The sequence below is a fragment of the Eurypyga helias genome, unplaced genomic scaffold (genome assembly GCF_000690775.1).
Source record: "Eurypyga helias isolate BGI_N326 unplaced genomic scaffold, ASM69077v1 scaffold39526, whole genome shotgun sequence".
Taxonomy (NCBI): Eukaryota; Metazoa; Chordata; class Aves; order Eurypygiformes; family Eurypygidae; genus Eurypyga; species Eurypyga helias.
The window spans coordinates 1-21,604 of record NW_010256708.1 but is presented as its reverse complement, the minus strand read 5'-3'; the positions used below and the strand labels follow the sequence as shown (position 1 = coordinate 21,604).

The window sequence follows — 21,604 nt, the reverse complement described above, 5'->3', positions numbered from 1 at the left end:
ATGCATTTGAGGCACTTACATTAAAACACCCTTCTTTCACGTGATTATTTACTCCTAGTGAGAGAGGCTGGACTGACAGCTGTCCATCCCCACAGCCCTCAGGCAGTAAGGATGGCTGCCCCAGGGAAACAGCCTGTGGCCAGTCTTATTTCACCTATAGCAGAGAGGATGATGAGAGAAACATCACCGTTTGAAAATTCAGATTGCAGTATTCTCTATTTCTTACCAAAACCCACCTGGTAATATTAGATTTGTTCTTGGTAATGTTTAAAAGCAGTGATATCTAATAATGTATAGATTATTGACTAATATTAAATGACAAGCAGACGAAGATTTTTGCCTTTCCACACACTAAAATACCCTCTGAGTGTACTACAGCCTTGAAGTGTGAAAATCGAGTTCACAAGAGGTTATTACTGTAAAGAAATCTCATTCTCCATCAGACTTTTTGAAGCACTTGGTAGAGAACACAGGTTTAAATGTAGGTAAAATAACAATTCGGAAAATGACTTCAGCTAGGCTTGGTCAAAATTTCAGATTTCATGAAAATCTGCAGATTTTCTTGTCACTTAAAGTGATGTGTGTGACAACTCTTTCCTTGGCATTACTTCCTCCAGAGTTCTAATGTTACTTTACATTTATTGAGAAAATAAAAAAAATTTCAGAGCAAGAATTTAATGTAAGATCTGGCTATAAGATATGACAATCCAGACTGCTATCTGGGTGCAGCAAAAATATTGTATAATACAAGCCAGTAATTTGACAGAACGATTCACTGATTGAAAGCTACAAGGATAAGGCCGACGCTGAGAGCAGAATTTATTCATGACAGCAGACCCACACCTACTCAGGTAAAAGGAGGAATTAGATGATGAGATTCATCTCTGGAGCAGTGGATATAGGTGTAAGCTCTTACAATTCAGAAGTTTTTTCATCACTGGTCTTAAGGGAACTGAGCTACCTCATATCACAGCCCAAAGACTACTTGATTGCACTCAAAGAGGAATGGAAAAGCAATTCCACCTTAAAAGTACTTGTGCACATCTCCTATCTGGCATAATACCAAAAATACATACAAAATTTATTTAAAATACTAAGGATCTTGCATTTGTCAGAATGAATAAGACAACTGCCAAGAATTATCCTTTGGTTCCAAAAGCCTGAAAAACTAACAAAACCCAAAACCCCAAACATCCTCATGTGGTACATGTAAAATGAAAGTATTTGTTACATTCCTGTAACATGTTAATACTTTATACCAAATGAGATTCAAGTTCACCCTTAGTCTGGCTATTCCTATAACTGTACTTTGGATTAACATTTACTCATTTGTCTCAGGGCTCTGTCCCCTGTAAGTAGACTTCATGGACGACACCGTATTGCATATTGATTAGTGCAGTAAACACACCTTGTATAATGGAGCAACATTTACTAATAATCATCACTAATAGCAATGCTGTATCATCTGTTTGATATAATATACTTTAATGCTTTCCATATAATTAAGCTGTCTAATAACTATTCCTAAAGAAAACCATGACAGTGAAATACAACAGCAGAGACCATTTCTCTTGTGTGCTACTAAAGACACAATTTAAGTTAGTAATGTACTTAAGTACTTAACTACATTTCCTTTTAATCCAAATATTTCTGCCAGCCTTAGCTACCGTGTTGCGTTGCAGCACTCGTGATTCGGGGAGACTCTATCGTCCCACATGTAACATTTTGTAGTGCTGCAAATATTCCTGTTCTCACTCTATGTGCATTTTGTAGGCTGTATCTGTTTTCTTTTGCAGAAAAAGTACAAAGGGGACCACAGTCATCAGAAGGATAATAATCTGAATTCACCAATGCCTGTCTGATTTGCTGATCTAATTGTCAGTCATGATATCAGTTTACACAGACTGTATTACTTTGTCTTTTACTAAATCTTCACTTAAGAAATCCTGGGATTCTACAGGGAAATAATAAATTACTTCTTCTCCTCTGAATTTAGCAGGCTGAACTATTTGATCTACTGTAATTTGCCCCATGTTCTCTCAGAGACCATATAATTTCAGAGTTCAGTGTTTAATTGTGCAATTCCCACACTCTCAGCCTGAGATGCCCTTCATTCCTAACCCGGTGCATAGAGCCTCCAGGAGTGAGGAAGTTAAATATTTTCAAGAATCTCTATAACCACCAATTTAATTCTTGGAGTTAAATCCTCTCTTGGAAAGATGTAAGACGGGAGTCTGGTTTAGTGAGACACTTCTGAACACTGCAATGACTCTGTCAAATACCTCACCTCTTTTCAGTTCTCAGCTTTGCCACGGCAGCACAAGGAAGGCTTATCCCATTGGGATATAACACATATTTGCACTTTATTTCCTTCTCTACCACAGGGAATTCCAGAAGACCAGACTCTCCTGACCCTGCAGCAGATGCCACAGCCGCCACAGTAGTTAGTCATTAAAGTCATATTGGTCTGGGAGAAAAAGTCAGTTTTGTTGAGATACTTACTTATGTAAAAGCTAAGAGTTTTTGCTGATTGACTTCCCCGAACTTCACAAGAGCCAGAGGAGCTAAACGTTGTTACAGACAACTTATATTTTCCTGGTTCTTTCAGTTCAGCAACAAATTTGTGAATGTCCTCACTTACTGTCAAAAATTCGGTGGAGTTCTCTAAATCAGGGAGAAAAAAAAGAGTGTGGATTAATTGAAATTTGAAAGGTTCCAGCCACTAAGAAAATGATTTATATCAGAAATACTAATACTGTTTCTACTGTGGGATTGAAAGGTCTCCAAAAGGACTGGATTTATGTAAGTACTTTTATTTCTTGCCAGCAGCACAAGAGTAACAAATGACCAAAGTTACAGCGTAGGTGTAAAGTAACAATAAACCCAGGCTAAATTTTCATTCCATAGAAGGTATGATAAAACAGGGTTGCCATGACTCTGCAAGTGAAAACACGCATGGCATGGAAGAAAAGGAGTTTAAAATTTTCTATCTATTGCATTCTTATTCTGGAATAATAAAAAAAAAAGACTAGTATTTGCCTTCACTGTGGGAAGGCTTATGAAAACTGCTTGTCAGGAAATAAAACTCATTTGATAAAACAGATTATAAACCACAAAATCTTTAAGCAGCATGGCGATTTTCCTGTAGCTCTATCACTTGAAAAGCCTCCCCATTCCCTACCACAGGCTCCTTGTGGCCTAAGGAATATGTTTGCTTGCTGTCCTCTGAGAAAACTGTTCGTCTGAATGTCCACTGTCTTTTCTGTATGCCCCTTCCAGTTGAGATCCCCCCAAGAACCTTTCTCAGTGGCAGACAAAACTACATGGTATCTCCCTTCTTTGTCCCAAACTGCTATCAGCTAGTTCCTCCTTTCTCCAACATCAGAATGGATTTACGATAACTACAGTGTAAACAGTGTGGCAGTACATACAACAGTATAAATCTTGTTTAACAAAAGAGAATTGCAAACTGCAAATTGCCTCTCCTCCCTTACTTTTATGACTCCCAGCCAGAACTAGATGCTATTCAATGCATTAAATTTCTCAAGAAATACAGGAGATCTAACAATGCCCCCTGAAGCACAGTACTCAGCAATTCATAATTTGTAGAGGAGACAACCCACCAATGTAATTACGTAAAAGTGGTTTGAAAAGGGTGGCAGGCTCTGTTTTACCTTCCCTTTCAATATTGATATGGAAACCATCAAACGCAGTAGGTGGCTTTGGTGGTAACCAGGTCAGCACCATTTGTACAGGAAGGAAGGAGGAGGGCTGTGGCGTGAGTTTTCCAGACGTGTTGACTTCATGAACCTCATAATCACTGGAAACTGCATTGACAAACTCCTCTTCACCCTCTGATGACTCAGCTTCATTAGGCCACCAGTACGGCTGTGACGTCGTTTCGTACTCAGTGCTATTATAGCGATAGTCCGGCCAGGCTGTAGTTGTGTTCGCTGCTGGAATGTCAGGTGGGTTGTCAGAAAAATGGGTAAGCTTTTCTTTCCTTATAAGTTCTTGTTGTTCTATGAATGATTCTTCTGCAAAATTCCCACTGTTCTCTTCCCAGTTGTTTCTGTTGACTGGTACAATCTGAACTGAAATGTTTCGAGGTGGGTAAGGAACTAAAAGAGAACAAGGGTTAGTCTTTTAACAGGTGTGTTCTGCACATCTTATGATGTAATGTTTGCAGAAAAGCAATGCCTCTAGGGGTATTTTGAAATAGCTTATTAAGATTCTCCCTTCTCTTACATACACTTATAGCAGAAGTGAATCTAGTGGGATCAAGATGAGTGTAAATTCACAAAAGAATTGAGATTCGAGAATACCAAGAAGAACAGTAAAGTCACAGTAAATCAGACTTCAGTGCTATTCAAGCAAAGCTACTCAAGTGTGAATTTGTAAGAGTGGATCTTCATTTATTTTATTGTGTCTACCAGAAAGATCTTGATCATGGTAAAAATACTTCTGTATAAATGAACTGAAAAACATGTGCAAAACTAGTATCTGGCATAGTTCATATTTTAAAAGTATAAACTTCGTGTTGTTGTAGGGCTTTTCATATGCTTTTAGCAGCCACCTTTTCATAAGCATTCAACATCAGTTTACTTTTTAATATTTGTGAAAAATATATAATAATTTAATAAATTTAATATATCTGAAGATTTGGGTCTCCAGAAGACAAAATTCTGGCATGCAAAGAAGTTATTTCAACTTGTGCCAGGAGGTGAACACAGCATTTTGTCTGCTTCACTGTAACTGCTTGTCTCTCTGCCCTTATACATGGTAAGTGAAAGTAGCCTCTACAAAAGATTTTGACTGGCACATTTTAAGATGGCACCTTAAACACGCTAATTTGTTCACCTTCCCTGTCCCAGTCATGGCCACCAATACAAAATCAGACACCACAATGCTGTTGCAGTTCATGTGAAGAATGAGGGACAGGAGGACAGCAGGAAAGAAAAATGCCATCCTGTTGGTTGCATTCTTATGGTTCAATATCTCGGTCACTATATTTAGGATCCTCGGGACAGAACTATGCTGTCTTTGCTCTGTCCAAGGCAATGGACCAACATCAGTGTATTCACCTGAAGATCTGGCTTTTTCATTTCACCACTGGTTCATTTCACTTTGTACCCCGGAAAATGTCTGTGGTCCAACAGATTAATAGGAAAGTTTTGGGCACCATCCCAGGACCAAATTAAATTAGTTCTGGACCCTGAACAAATGCAATTTTCAGCCTTTTTAACATTGCTGTCTTGGAAATTAAAAGTTCATGCTTCAGGGCATGAACTGGTCTCCAAATGGGGCAAATATGACATTCTTCTCCGTGACAGAAGACTGCACACTGAAGAAGGTCTTCTCCAACAGTTTAGCTATGATTCACTGCACAAGGAGACAGACCAATATAGATAGATCAATACTATGCTCAGTGCGGCTATTCTTGTGGCTTAAAAATTAATTCCTAGCACAAGGCCTAGGATAACTCATGTGAAACAGAATTTATTTTCTAACAAGCAAGCTTTCAAATGGAAACACTCAGGCAAATTTTCCTTTGCACTGTACTGCACACATAACTATGTACCAGCCACAGCATCCTCCGTCCATGGTCCTGGCCAGGAGCAGCTCCCAGGACTGCTCCCACCCAGACTCTGTGGATCAATCCCCTTCCCACAGCTGAAAAGAAAGCAGAAAGAGAGACGTGGAGCAAATGGTACACAACAATTTTCTTCACCTGTTCTGTGCTGTTTGGGCTCATGCTGGACCCCGCTGTATTCCACTAGCGTGCTTTTGTTGAAGGTTGCTTCCGATACCAACTGAAATGTGATGTTACTGTAGCATATACCTGGTAGCCAGTGATTGAAAACTGTTTTACCTTTAAAGAAATCTGCAGGAGGTTTAAAAAGAAAAGAGAAAAGAAAAAAAAGAGGAAAATAAATCAAAAGTTCACTTTGTGATAATGCAACTGCACATGCTGAACTGGCAGCGTTTCAGATGTTTAAACATTGTTCAGCCTGGTTTGAGACATGAAATTCTAATAATTCAGTTTGCCAACATTTTTTCTGGATGTCAAAGACCCTTTGCTACCAAAAGAAAAAAAAAAAAAAAGAGCACAGCACAAAAATCATGAACTACTTTTCACAGGAAAGGCAACTGAATCTGGCAACCTGTTCCACATGACACTGAATATCTCAAAGAGCATCTGACAGTTTCTTCAGACCTTTAACTGCTGCACGCAAAAGCCTCCTTTGGTCTTTTGCTGACTGAGGCATAGCGTTCGGGGTAGGTGTTCAAAGGGCCACCCTGCAACTGAGCACGAGCGGCGGGACTGAGAGCTGAGCTCATGTCTGCCCTCAGTACACGTGTGGGCTGCAGGGACGTCGCCTAGGGCTATTCGGCTACAGGAAGGAGCGTGCAAGTTGATTAGTGAATCTCTTAATTCAGGATGACTTTTGTGTTTATCAGCAGCTGCAGCATTACAGCCCCTGGAACCATGTGTTAGCTGTAGGAAACAAAAATTGCTGCTGGTATCCCTTTTGTTGTCTGGAAAGAGGTCATCTATATTTTGTGCTACGATCCAGAATCACCCTTCCTAACTTCTAGCACTTCACAGCACTGGAAACGTGATTTCTAGCCTCACTCCGTACTGAAGTAGATACACTACAATTTTCTGACCTCCTTCTGGAGGTGTGTATCTCCCTCTGCTGCCTTTAGAGAGAGCTTACAGTGACTGGACTTCTACTTAGGGAGCCTTAGCTCAGCGCCTAAAATTCAATCCAGCACCTAGTGGATTGCTCGGCAGCATTTTCCTGTCACTGTGCAATGTTAAACCATTGGGGTTTCAGGGCTGGCAGAGTGTGCGAGTGCCTTTCTCACCTCTCAGGATGCTTTCTGTAGGACAGTCACATTTACACCTTTGAGATCAATGCTGTGTGTAAGCTATAGTGCAGGGCAAAAGGGAGTTTAGTTTTAAATGAATAAAAAAGAAAGCAGAATTTGCTCTTGTTGGATTGTTTAGATGCTTGGATTGATTAAGACTGACTGTCTAGATTGTTCGATTGATAGCCCTTGATTAGATTCTTTCATGAAAAATGAAATTTATAACATGCAGCAGGATTTATGAGCTCAGGCACAACACTGAATGTTACAGTAATACAGAGTACTGCACAGGATGATATACTAGCACCGCGTCTCTCTGTGGTGATACAGAGGTACCAGCTTCAAACCCTGCACCAGACATCAGTTATATTGACTGGGATTTTCAGCTCTGTGGCATCCTGGAGCTCTCTTATCAATCAGCTCTTCATCACAGAGGAAACCCTAGTCAGGAGGAAGGGACTGGGAACTTTTTTAATGCTTTCAGTTGAGACAGAATATCATCCAGGGATTTCAACAAGCATATCTATAAAACCAAAAGGCTTCCTCCCTACTGAGTTTTGGGTTTCTTTCCTTTTTTCCTTTTTATGAGTGCTTTTGTTTTGTTGTTTGGCTTTTTGTTTGTTTGGGTTTTTATTATACAGCAGGAGCAAAGACGATAAAAAAATGGTGCTTTTGTTTTTGTTTTTTTTTCATTTTAGTGTATATGCTTATTTGAAAGCACCAGAATTGGGCATCTCTTCCCAGGATTATTTCAGAACTAATTAAAAAAATCCAGACCACCCCAGTCTTGCTCTAAAATCCCAAAGAAAGGAAGCATAACTAGAACTAGGATGCAAAGCAGGTTTAAGTACAAAGTGAACCACCAGCTCAACTTGAAGACCCATCCCTTACTTCATGATATAAAACTTATTACAGAAACTGATACATTACCAGAAATATAAATCATTATAACCAATACATGCCAAAGCCGCACCTAAGACCTCTGTTTAAAATGTTTCCAGCAGAGTTATCATTAAGTTTTAGTGGAACTGTTTCCTCCTACCTTTGTACAGCATTGTTCGGTAGTCTTTTCCTTCCCAATAGCTTATATTTACCCTGGTAAAAACATTGTACTTCTCTGGGTATTGAATTTCAAACAACACTCCTGTTTCTGGAGATGGTTTGTAATCATAGATAGAAACACTGCTCACAGGAAGGGGTTCTAAAGGATATAGAAATACAAGGAAAAAAGGAAGAAACAAGCAGATTAACAGGCAAACTTGATTTTTTCACAGATATACAACATCAAAGAAAAACGTGACTTTGAGAGGTGTGGTAAAGGCACTCTTAAAACCACCAGGTGATATTTGAGGCTTCACAGAGGTCTGGCACAAAGTTACTTGCAATGTTGTCAAAGCCAAGACTTATGTTTTCCCCCTCAAAACAGTTTATGTACTTCATGCTTACACTTTAACTGAAGAATTTCTTTATTTGCCATAGAAAATGAAGTTGAAGTAGAAGTTATTATTTAAGCACTCACAATCATCACCCCAAAAGGATTTTCTTCTTTAATGCTTGTCAGTCATGTAAAAGTGCCCAGACAAAACCAACAAAACACCTGAAATTGCTCATAACTTTGGCATAAATCTCAACTTTTAAGATTAGCAGAGAAGCTTCCATGTAACAGCCAAATGAAAACTTTCTATTTTGATATATATTAATTTCTCTATTTCATTGGTAATTACACATTCTCCATTCCTACCATATCTGAGAGGGTCACCAGCTTCAACATATTTATCCACAGCAAACTTCCACAAAATACCGCAGCACCATTACCGTGCTTTTTCAGGTGAAGAACTGAGGTACAGAGAAGTGGTTTACTGGAGGGCACAAGGGAACCTATGCCCAAGGGGGAGGTAAAGTGAGGAACTACCAGTCCAGTGCTCTGAACTCTGAGTCAGGTGGGCTATACAAAGTAAGAAAACTAGCCTGTGTCCTGTGATGTGGCATCTCAACCAGGCAAGCTCCATCAACAAAGTGACACTGTGTCAATTCACTGCTGCTGGGAGTCGCGATTGTCACTAACAATAATAGAGTCCCAGTTTTATTCAGCCTCCTTTATATTAAAAAAAAGAATTTAAAAAAAAATTAAATTATCCTTTTGCTTGATGCTTTCCTCAGTAAGAAAAAATGATAGCAACCCAACTGTACGTTGTTTAAAAGGGCCAAGCAGATATTCAAAACAAGGTTACAGTATTGAAATTTGTCATACTAACATATTTTAATAGAGGCAGTTATTAGACAATGCCATCACTAACTATGCCTACATACTTATAAGTATTATCATGTTGATTTAGTTCTTTCACACTGTGGGGAACATTGAAAAATTCAGGCTGTTCATTAGCATGGCCTTAAGGGACACATTTGAGTTCAAAGTTCTGTTGTGGTAGGCCCTGGAGAAAAACTAATAAAATACTTTTCCCCAAAGAACATGAAGTCAAATTGGGCAAGAGAAAGAACAGATTAAATCATCCATTTCAAAAGTGGAATTATCCCACAGAAGGTGGAATAGGTTAATCAAAGATGGAAAAGAAAGCCTGTGGTGAAAGGGAAAAAAATCCCAATTAACAGCACAGTATTTTCACCACAGTACTAAGTTTCCAGATCTAATGAGAAGTGGAGAAGAAAGAACAACTAAGAACAAAAGCCACAGATGCAAACAGCATCTCTCCCCAGGTCCTAAGAAGAAGTTGTGTTGTCATATTTAACTATGTCAGAGCATGGCAATGAAATGTTGTGGGATTATTAAACTTCTTCTCATGGCAAAGACGTTTCATTAGCTTCAGGCAAATACCAGTATATTTGTACGTTAAACCATGACAAACAGAAACTCCCAATCTCACAGATACCAACAGGCACTTCACTAATGGGATCTGTGAAAATTTTGCTGACAATCCGTGATAGCCTAGAAACAAACAGGAGTAAAGCAGATTATGGGGAAAAAAAGCCTACACTATTCTTTCTGCTGAGGCTTTTCTCATCGCTTATTCTGAAATAAACAGTTGATCTGGCAATCCACATGACCAGAGGGTTCATATCACAGCTCACACAGCACACGATAGTAGTTTAAATGTCAATAACAATCTCTAAATAGCACAGCTCTTAGACGCAGTCATCTTTCATGTTAGCGGGTGTGCCCTGGGCTTTCTTCTGCTATCTCATTCACATCTGAGGTCTCCTTATTTCTGAAAGAATTACTGAAACTTTCTTGTGCCAGTGATTAAATTACTCCATTTATTCCTTCCTACAGCAAATCAAATAAAGGATGGAAGTTACATTCATTTTTAATCCAAATGATTTTTTCCTCCTGATGCTTTGATTTAATTAACCAATAATCAAATTATGCAGTAATCACCACAGACTCTCTTTCTTGTTGTTATCTTATCCTTACTATCCTCTCCTTGCTCGTGGCTGATGTCAGCAGAGTAGCATGAGTGATATAATGCAACAAAGATTCTTCTATTATCTTACTTCCTTTGGCACCAAATCTTCACATCAAAAGCTATTTGCACACTGTGAAATTAAAAGGACACTCAGCAGATTAAAAAAAAAAAAATCACATTCTGTTCTTCACTTACTAACTGCTCCTAGGGTTATTAGAATTAAAGAATATGTAGGATGTCACTCTGTCTATATTTATAATTCAGAGCATACAGAGCTTGGTCTTTTTAATTTTACAGTTTCAGTACTTAGAATCCAGTGGTTCTCAAGAAATAAACTAAATAAAGTGTAATACAATACTTAGAGCTACATAAACCCTCTATACTACATTGATGTCTGAAGTTATATTATAGAAGGGACTTAGAGGATTTTAGTGTCCCCCTAATATCATATTTAAGGCACTTATTCATGTACAAGCCCTTTATTTTAAGACTCACAGATTATATTAAACACACATAGACAAGCTTGCAGGATTAAGACTTAAATTTGCCTTTTTTCTTAGTGCCTCAGAATCTGCTGCTCCTGCAACAACTGCTTTCCCATTAGATCTGTTTATGGGAAACTAAACTATGTTTATCTGAGACTCTACAGCATTTTGTATTTAGCACATAGCTTGCATTATAGCATAATAAATGTCGATAACCACTTCCCCAAATGTCCTGGAAAATTCTGGATACTAAATCCTCCATTAATGGATTCAGTCAGTTCCAGACACATTAGCATTTGCCATTCAGGGTGAGGAAAAAAGTACATTGAAAATAAGTTACATATTCCAGCCCAAATCAATTTGGTTCTAATATTCATACATCAGGCAACTCTACAGATTCCATTAATGGTTGATTACCGTGGTAGGTTAGACACAGTATTAAATACAGGTGGTTGAAATGAGACTGAGATCAACTCTTGCTTCTTACACTCAAACCCAAATTAATTGTGATTTACCTTCATATCATAACTTTTATAAAAAAGAAGCCCAGTAACGGAGCACCTAACTTCCATGAGTAAATCCCTGTATTCACATGAAGAACTTGTGAATTACATAACTTTGTCCCCAGGATGACACTGTTTCCATTTCTATTTAGTTACTGCGAGTAAGTCATAGTCAGGGTAAAACTTTCATTATGCAATAAACTTGGGGATCATTTTATCTCTTTTAAAAAGCAACCATTTTTGAGATTAAATAGTTGCTGTTTAATACTTGAGGAACATAAAATCATAGAACGGTTTGGATTGGAAGGGACCTGAAAGACCATCTAGTTCCAACCCCCAAGCCATGGGCAGGGACACCTTCCACTAGACCAGGTTGCTCCAAGCCTCATCCAGCCTGGCCTTGAACACTTCCAGGGATGGGGCATCCACAGCTTCTCTGGGCAACCTGTGCCAGTGCCTCACCACCCTCTCCGGGAAGAACTTCTTCCTGATATACAATCTAAACCTCCACCCTTTCACTTTAAACCCGTTATCCCTTGTCCTGTCACTACAGGCCCTTGTGAAAAGTCCCCCCCAGCTTCCTTGTAGCCCCTTCAGGTACTGGAAGGTGCTATAAGGTCTCCCGGGAGCCTTCTCTTCTCCAGGCTGAACAAGCCCAACTCTCTCAGCCTGTCCCCATAGCAGAGGGGCGCCATTCCTCTCAGCATCTTTGTGGCCTCCTCTGGACTCGCTCCAACCAGTTGATATCCTTCTGATGTTGGGGGTTCCACAGCTGGACGCAGCACTCCAGGTGGGGGACTCAGCAGAGCAGAGCAGAGGGGGAGAATCACCTCCCTCGACCTGCTGGCCCCACTTCTCCTGATACTGCCCAGGATACAGTTGGCTTTCAGTAGAGGATATCTGTGCAACTGTTCATGAAAGGTGAATTTAAGTGATGGTAGTATCTGAGCAATGACGGTATATACTGCCATTTCTAGATGCCCACATAAGTTGACAAATAAAAAGACAATACAAACTAAAAAAATAATGTTGTCACAAGAACAAAGGTATATCTGTTGTTCTTGAACGTATTTAGGCCAGTGCTTTAGAGGAGCCTCTCAACGGAAATTATGACAGAAAAAAAATACTCTTAAGTTTGCAGTTCTTTTTGTTTCCTTGATTCTGATTGAGGGCTTTTTTCACCTTGAAAAGGGAATAACATGATTTGTTTGCTGGGAAAAGCTAAGCACTAACGGACCTGGATGCTCTTCTGAGTTACATTTCAAAATCAGAGCTGGCACAAAGCCTTTTTTAAAGACATGCCATGTCATCCTTTAAGAAAGAAAAACATGAAGGGCTGAAGTTTTACAGTTCTTTGGAAAAGAAAACCTCTGAAGCTGCTACTTCAACACCTCCGATCCATCAGCGAGTAAGAGGAAAGGATTCAACCTGCTGAATCACTTCCTACAGCATCTGGCACAACGACAACCGAGCATTAACTAGGTCTAATGCCAATTACTTTCTGAGAGCTGAAGAGATCAGAGTCCCAGGCAGCAGGCCCACTGGTCTCCTGAGGAGAATATTCTCTGTTAAAGACACAGAGGCAGAACTCTCCCTAAGGGGAATGTATTTTACAGTGATTTATGTAAGGAATCATCAGCTTTTGAAACAATGAGACATTTACCACTCAAAACTCCTAATCACAAGCTAAAAAAAAATTTGGGCAGAGCTGGTCTTAATTACCCTCAGACATCCTGAGATTCTCATTTTGCCAATTCCCAGCAGACATACATTTTTCCTACAGTAGGCAATAGCTTTGCAATGTACTGCTGTCCCCATTCTTCCGAACGTATAAATGTATTTTCCTTCACAACAAAAAGAAAAATTGACAGTGAATTTGAAAACAAAACAAACCAAAGGCTATATGGGTATGAGTCATGCTGGGAAGAATAAAACAAGGCTTCATGCTGGGAAAATGGAGAATGAGTGAGAACTTCAGTTACTGAGTTTACATCCATGCCCTTTATTTCTTTATAGACTAGCTTAAAACCAATTGTAATAAGGTGGAACTTTCTTTCAAATATTGCAAGCCACTAAATTATATAAATTCTCAAGCCACCTCCCTGTTATTGAAAAGCCGAAACTCCAAGAGCAGAAGAAAGCATTCTTGAAATAATTCTGTTAGATACCGTAACTACTTCTAACCTCGTCCAGAATGACAACTGTAAGGAAGGTCATTTTGACAGGCACAACCCAATTGCACTCACAGGAATATGGCCTGGACAGCAACATTCCCACACCTATTCTTGTTAACACCATCACAGGGATCTTTAATAATAAGTGGTCAGGGCTTCTGTTTAATGCTTTCCTCTTCAGTGAAGTACTGAGCCCAAATTGCCAAACACAACTTTGATACAGAATCAGAAGAGAAAGCGCTACTTTGTGCTCAAATTCTATGTTATGGGTTTCCTATCTAGGAGTTGAACATGCCCTGTTCATCCCATCCTACTAACGTCCCAAAGTCAGGAAACAATGTGAGGATGTGGGCTGTGATCAAGCTGACAAAAACCTTGGGCTCCAAGAAGTTGTTTTGCAACAAATAGCTCATACTTTGCATTATAACAATCTGGACTATAAAGCCTAAACAAGGAAACTTTATAGTTTGTGGTGTTTTGATTAACATGAGAAAGCCCTGGAATTATTCCAGACAGGCAGAAAAGACTATTCAGTCTTGGAGATAAGACCCAAATTAACAATAGATGTCTCAAATGATAGCATGCATACATGTATATTTATGTAATGCTAAGATATCCAATATTTTATATGCACATATTTATGGACAAACATGTATTTTTACTTATGTTTAATTATATATACACATACATATAAGGTTTAAAATACATTTTTTGCTAGCTTTTATATCATATTTCTCTTAAGGATTTTTTTTTCTGGGCAGAAAACTTGGAGGGGTAAAACAAAAGTCTTCTCTGACTCAAATGGGATGAAACTTCAACCTGCGAAGAAACAGACCTTTTTCTTGCCAATATGCTGGGAAGTAGCACATCGCTGAGGGATGTGAATAGGAGAGAGGAAATGTCATCAAGATATACCACCGGAAAGCAGAGGTCTTTCGTGTCTCTCACTGAATTCTTAAGTAGGCAATCTCTTTGAAGGACCTTGCTCTCATTTCAACATGCACAATTTGGATACACACTGCTCTGTGTGAAACTTAGCTCTCCAGCACACAGTCAAGCCCAAAGCCTGCATCTCCCTGCATGGACTCCTTTGCAGGCATCAGAAGATCACAGAAGACTGTTGTGCAACAGTGAAGTTTGGCCTTGGGAATAACCACAGTGGCATCACTGGCTATCCTGCTTGATTTATCTTGTGGTAGTCAAATGAATGGGGCCAATCTGCAACTGGTGAAGCTCTCCTGATTTCAGTGAAATTAGAACAGGAATTAATTTGGTCCTGGAAGCTAGTTGCAATGTGTCATTTTTTCACATGTAAGATACAGGTGGAATAAATCACATAGTTATATGTCCTTGCACGGTTAAAATAAACTACGAATTTAGGCAGAGAGAGCATATGGCATGAAGAAAGATATGAATCTATCCTAATTATTGTCTGCCAAAAAAAATCAAATTAATTAATAGCCAGAAAATGAGGTAAAACAGGCAGTGGACAATACCATAAAAGGAAAAACAAAAGAATAAAAGGAAAACAAACTATCACCTCGTAGTTTTGTAGAAGTCACTACATGAGTTTTAAGATCTCTTCTCTCAAGCACTGTACTGAAGTATAGCTTAAAAGCCCAGCCTGCCACCATGTCTTTTAATTCCAAATTTGCTTTCATTCCTGTAGCCTTGTGCTCCAAGGTCTGGGTGAGCAGCAGAGGCCACAGCAAGAAACCCTGAGATGCTGCCAGCGCAGCCGTGTAAGACAGGTGGTGAAAAGGGGTGGGGTCCATCCTGTCAGAAAGGACTCTGTCAAGCCTTGGAGGACAAAGCGCAATGTGGCCTATGCCCCTTGGAACCATCAGTCTCATGGACTTGCAGGAATACCTTGTGGAAAACCCCTGAACCAGAAATGCGAAGTCCGGGTCTGGATTTGATGGGCTGAGTGTCACTGGCTCCCTTCTTCCTTCAGAGATTCCCTGCACAGGAGTGTGTGCTCCATCTACCATTCTGGATCACACCTTCCCCTTCTACCAGTGACCCTCATGGGCTCTGGAAACCCAACAGCACTGACCTTGCTGCACAATTGCAAAGTGCAGCATTCAAAACCCACTGGAAATGCAGGCTGAAGCATTTTTTTTAGTTGTATATGACAGCTGATGCTCCTGTTTTTTAAAAAAAAACCAAACAAACCATAAAGTAGGAAATAGTATTAGAATTATTACTTTGTCTGCAAGGTTAAGGTAGACAAAGAAAAGGAAATTCGGGCTGCCTATGAACCCTTCAGTTGCCCACTACACATGGGTGCTTTGGCACATCAGTCTTCCGGAAGACTTGCATTACCCATCCAGATGGTACATTTCCCATGGGACCCTTCACAGTTGTCTTTATCAGGGCACAATTTGATTGCACAAGGGAAGGTTGAAGACTTCATAGATGATGTGAAACCTGGTTACTCCTAAGTTTCAAGCACCTCACCCAGTAACATACGAGGCTACTGTAATATGCTCTCAATGTTATTACAGTGGATGGCATTTCCTCACTGACAGAATAACGAATGCACACAAAATCATAACCATTCCTCATCTGTAAGACAACTAAAACTGTCCAAGGACTCCAAGGTACCATTTAGCAAAAAATAAATAAAATCTGGAAATGGGTTTTTTCCCCATACATAATTTTTTTTTTTTTGTCTGTCTTTTCTTGAGTCTGTCTTCCAGATAAAGAAGTCACTATATATCCTACAAATTGTTTTCAGGTTGGCACATGGGAACACCAACAGCAGAGCCAGAAATGTGGCAGCAATCACATGGAAATCTGTGGTGCTTCACATGATGACAGAGCAAACAAAATCACATCTCTTCCCCAGGAACAACGCACCTAGAGATAGTAAGGGAGAGAACTACTACAAATATGTTCTCCATCACAAAAACCTTCATCTGTACTGGCAGAAACACATGGTTTTGGCAACTTCTATCTGCTTTCCAGGTTAAGTACTGTTTCAATATATTAGCAATCAAAGAACATGGTTATAGCATTGAAAACAAAACACACATCACCATGTAGCAGGAGTGCTTACGCTAAAATGTTAGTCAACGCTTTTTATGCTGTTTACTAGATTATTGGAACTCCCAGTTCAAAGGGTTTAGGATGAACATGAGGACAGGAGGTTCATCCTTTACACTTATTTCAGTATGTTCAACCTCTCCAGTCAGTGTTCAGGAAGGGTCATCCAGGGAAAACCCACAGATGTCCCTTTCTTCTTGCCCAGACCTTGTGAATTCTCACTCACAAGCCTTCTGAACATACCTTCCTTACTGTTCTAACACAGGGATTCATCCTACATACACAGGACCTACTGAAAAAAAAACAAAAAACCAAAAACCAAAAAAACCCCCAACAAACCACCACCCAACCTTCTCCACAAGAACTTCTGGGGGAAAAATACCCACACACAAAGAGAAGAAACAGAAGCAAAAAAAAAAGAATAAGTTGTTACTTACTGGTTAACACAGTGATTGATCTTGCTGACTTGGAAACCATATTTGAGTTCACTACCAACAGAGTTACTATGTAATATAGGCCATGGTATTTGGCATTAAAAACCACAGGGGCAGGTAAAGTGCTATTGAATTCTTCGAACTGGAAAAAGTAGTTCTTGGATTCTCCAGCTATCTTCACAACATATACAGAGGATGAGCTCACCACATCAGATGCTTCCAGGGAGACAATGATACAATTGTCTTCTCGAACAGTAACTTGGAAAGGTTCTGCATTCTACAAGACAAGAATAAAGACTTTACTGAAGTAAATTCTATTATTTCACTTTTACCTATTTCCCTTGGTACTCATAGGACACTCTTGTTAGATTTGCGCTAAAGTTACATTTCATATTCTGCAAGAAAGGTAACATCAAAGTGTAGAAATTACTTCAGAATACAACCCACAGTCAGCCAAAGTCCACAGGCATCTGATCATCAGGCCAGTCTCCCTGCAGCAGGGGCTGGCTCCTGCCATGTGCTTTCTGATGCTCTGGCTACACCACCCCTTACATCCCAAGGAACAAAGCCTCTGCCATTCTTCCCTGATGGAAGGTGGAGTAGAGCAGAGGAATGGTGAGATTAAACAGGGTACCAGGGGCAAGAGGATTTCCAATAAAGCCACAAAGCATAAGTCATTTTAATTGCCCAAAAGAGATGATTAAATCAAGACTCCTTTATCTTGCAAAAACAGGATCATATATTCTTATATATTCTGAAAGCCTGCAACTCAAGAATACTTTTTGGTACTAAACTTTTCCAAATATTCCCATTCCAGCAAGTACCAGGTGATGAGCATTTTTTAGCACTATGTCCATGGCTTTGGTTGGCACTTTTAATTTCCTAAGGTGCACCACTTCATTTTCAATATTTCTTTTATTAGTAGTAAAGAGAAAGGAGCAATTTAACCTTGTTTTCATATATCATGAGCATGTTAAGTCATTGCCAGCTGAAAACACTTTCCTTATTATTAATTGCAAACCAGCTGCCAGCAAGAAGCACTTGTTCTCTATAGGAATTTCAAAACATATTCATGGTAATAATGAGAACAAAAAGTTCAAGCTTATGTAAAGAATTGCCTTTTTTTTTTTTTTCTAGACCACTCTGCTGCTTGGAATTTTTTTATCCCCAGTGAAAACTGTAATACCTGATATTTTCAACTTCCACCTCCACAGTATCTTTTTCTCTTTCATATTTCATAGGCTGAGCGCAGGGTGGACAACCATGGTTAGTTTGCAACTTATTTATCAAGTTGTTCCTGTACCAAAAAGCTAAACACCTCCTTTAGAGATTAATTTTAGTAGCTTGGCTACCGCTTGTCTTTGTGTAGTTTTGTTTGGTAGGGGATCTTCCATGAGACTAATATTTTTGTATTTACGCTGCAAGAACCAGGATGCCTATATGGACTTCCTATACATGGTATTGCCAATTCCTGGCATTGGGAAAAAAAAATGGTTCTAGGACTGTGAAATTGTAAGTAACAGTAGTTTACCTTTACATATATTTATGCTTTTATCACTGGTCTTTGAGATTTGACAATGTACCTGATGTCACACCACACTGCAGGCTAAAGAAGAAGGACCAATGCAAACCCACTCATCGAACCCAATGTGAGAGCAAGGTAACAAGTGTATAGTAAAACCAGTCCAAATAGGATAACCAGCCCAGACAGCTTCAAGTCCATGATTAAATATAGAGGCAATGTAACTTCAGCTGCTAATTTGAGGTTTGCTTTGGTTAGTATTTAAAAAAAAAAATTACTTGAATGTGGCTAAAATTATATCAGCCAATGTTATGAATGGCTGAATACTGTGGTGTGGAAGTCTGGGTAATTTTTCCACAGATGACAGAGCAATTGCTCCAAAAGGTTTACAACGTAAGACTACAACTATGCAAAAGCTTCCATGTGTTTTACTGAGCCTCAGCTGAATTCAGCAGGCTTACCCCTGAGAAGATCAAAATACCATATTTCTAGTGTTTGTATTCTGCCTTATATCCTGATCCAGCACTTGGATCCACACAGATTTAGATCTTTAACTGAGGAGTATGTTTTAATCTAGTAAAAAAAAAAAAAAATTAAATAAAGTGCTCTTAACCTTCTTCCTCCCCCCACTAAGAAAATGTGAAATGACTCCTACTTCAGCTTTCCTGCCATGGGGAGACAGGAGAAGGCAGGCAACCTCAGGCTGTGTCACAGAAAGCACTGTTTTCTTCCAAAGAGGTTATCACTGTGCCTTAGACTTGAATTGCATGTATAATCCCATGGAAGTCAGTGGGTTTTGACCTTCCACAGGCTTGCGTTCAAACGCTTCACTAGAGGAAAGAGAATGATGTCATCTTTAAATTTCTCTAGCCTTCCGAACTGTGTGGCTCTAACTCAACGTTCCTACCTTGCTGTGAAGAGACAGAGACAAAAGACCCCAACAAATTCATACGTGCCAACAAACAGTTCAAAGCAAGTTCCTTGTGTTTGGTGGTATTATACATCATTTGTGATGTTAATCAAGTACAGCTGGAAATTAAGCATATAATTGTAGAGTTACAGACATTCCTAGGATATAATTAGATGCTTTCAGAAGCTGCTCATATAGGGTGTGATTTTATTCTTTGATTTTTCTGTAGCCATTGTATTAACCATGCTAAAGACATTTTTCTCCTCACAACGTTTTCTTGACTCCACAGCAAGTCCCGTTCAGCAAATGATCCGGTAACCTTCTTCAACAGTTCTCACACAATTAGCATAACATGCCTCTGCTAGCTACATGCACAGAAACCTCAGACATACGCTATCGTTACCTATGGTAACAGCTGACTCTGAAAAATAACTTTTTGTGAGTTCTTTATCTCCTAAGCACATGGGAACTGTAAAATGACAGCCTCCCTCCTTCATGTACCTCTGTCCAGATGCTTCCAAACTCCTGCTACCATGACGCAATGTGATTTTTGAGTGACAACTCCTCAGTAGCAATGCAGCTCATCCATCCCACGCCTGTGCCCGCTGCATAACGCATCCCTCCCTGGAGTGGTACCTATGCCTTCCAGTGATACATGGCCCTCTCACACCTGTACGTGTTCAGGCTTTTAAACTGCTGTGTGCATGGAACACATGGTCTATGGGAGGCATCTGTTGTTTATTATCCATTGGCTCCTGAAATAACTTTTATCCTTTCATTTCAGCTCTATGGTTTGGTTTATAGAATGAAGGGGCAGGTAAGGGATGAATAAAAAGGATTGGCAGTTAACGTGTCATCAGATGAGATCACTTATCACCTTTGGGATACGGATTTCACTTTGGCAGCGTTTTAAAAGAACAGACCATTCTGGGCATCCTGTTCTTCACATTGTGCAAGGGGAGGGTTACCAGCCAGCACTGGGCTTGTGATTTCGGGAAGGCAGCTAGGGACAAACCTGAGTATGTTTTCTAAGCACTGCTGTAAGTGACAAACATGCCCCACAAGTGGATTGTAAAACTAGTGTGTCTTAGGACTGACAGCATCAGTATGGTAAATACACATTTCATTACTTCTGGTCAGCTACCTCCAGGATTTAATTTGCTGGTGTCACAGCTTGAGCGGCTGTTTCATGCCTGTGGGGAAATTTGGCAGGGCTTGTGCATTCAGAACCAAATGATTAGCTCCAACTTCCTTCCTGCTTTATTATTACAAGCTCGTGCCATGCTAAAGCACTTAGGGAAAAAAAAAAACAAAAACAAACAAAAAAACCCCACCACACCACACAGGAGGATGAGGAGTAAATCTCACAATGTGATGCCTGTTCACAGTCATTTCCAGCACAGGGATGAGTCATGCTAGTGGAATTTCCAGCCAATAACCAGGTCCCAATTAAAATAAAAAGGAGGGGGTGGCACAGAGATATATGACATGTCAAATAAACAATATTCAAAGAGTAATAGGAAAATAAATGGTGTGCAGCAGAGCTCAGAATTCTCTTTTCAGAAGTCTGTATCCTCTGTTTATTCTCTTACAACAGAATGAGTTTTACATGAGGAAGAAATCAAATTTGCAATACAGCTACTAATTTTATCTACTTTAGCTTTTGAATGTTTCACTCTGAAACACATTGGGCCAGGACCCAGTTATCAAAAGTGCAAGTAGTCACATGTTCTGCTATCTTCAGGAGGAGCTGGGGATGATGCTCATCAGCTCTGCAAAATTAAAGTACTGGTCATTGTATCAATTTATTTAATGCTAGACAAGTGGAACTTAGAACTTAAACAAATTAATTTCTGCCAGCTCTTAACACAATCATTCTTGAATACAAGAGTTTTCAAAGTAGGCAACTAAAATCCCAAAGGAGGAGTAAATTTTGAAGTTATGAGTATGTAACTCTTCGGCCAAAAGTCAGAGTGGTAAAGGTTGGAAGGGACCTCTAGAGATCATTTAGTCCAACCTCCCTGCCAGAGCAGCATCACCTAGACTAGATCACACAGGAACAAGTCCAGGCGGCTTTTTGAAAGTCTCAAGGGAAGGAGACTCCACCACCTCTCTGGGCAGCCTGTTCCAGTGCTCTGTCACCCTCATGGGGAAGAAATGTTTCCTCATGGTCAGGTTGAACCTTCTGTTTTCCGGTCTATGGCCATTGCCCCTAGTCCTGTCACTGGAC

At 39.7% G+C, this 21,604-nt stretch overlaps 1 protein-coding gene across 1 annotated transcript in view; it reads right to left on the bottom strand.

The window, feature by feature from the left end:
• Positions 1 to 17,234, bottom strand: part of PTPRO (protein tyrosine phosphatase, receptor type, O) — a gene marked incomplete at its 3' end in the record, with an annotated part of 57,422 nt that extends 40,188 nt beyond the window's left edge. Inside the window, exons 1-5 of the mRNA XM_010153758.1 lie at positions 16,946 to 17,234; positions 7,919 to 8,077; positions 5,732 to 5,884; positions 3,675 to 4,121; positions 2,503 to 2,664 (exon numbers count right to left, since the gene is read on the bottom strand). Of these exons, the coding sequence (XP_010152060.1) occupies positions 2,503 to 2,664; positions 3,675 to 4,121; positions 5,732 to 5,884; positions 7,919 to 8,077; positions 16,946 to 16,985 (961 nt within the window). The remainder of the gene's footprint in view (positions 1 to 2,502; positions 2,665 to 3,674; positions 4,122 to 5,731; positions 5,885 to 7,918; positions 8,078 to 16,945) is intronic.
• Between the last annotated feature and the right edge of the window lie 4,370 nt (positions 17,235 to 21,604).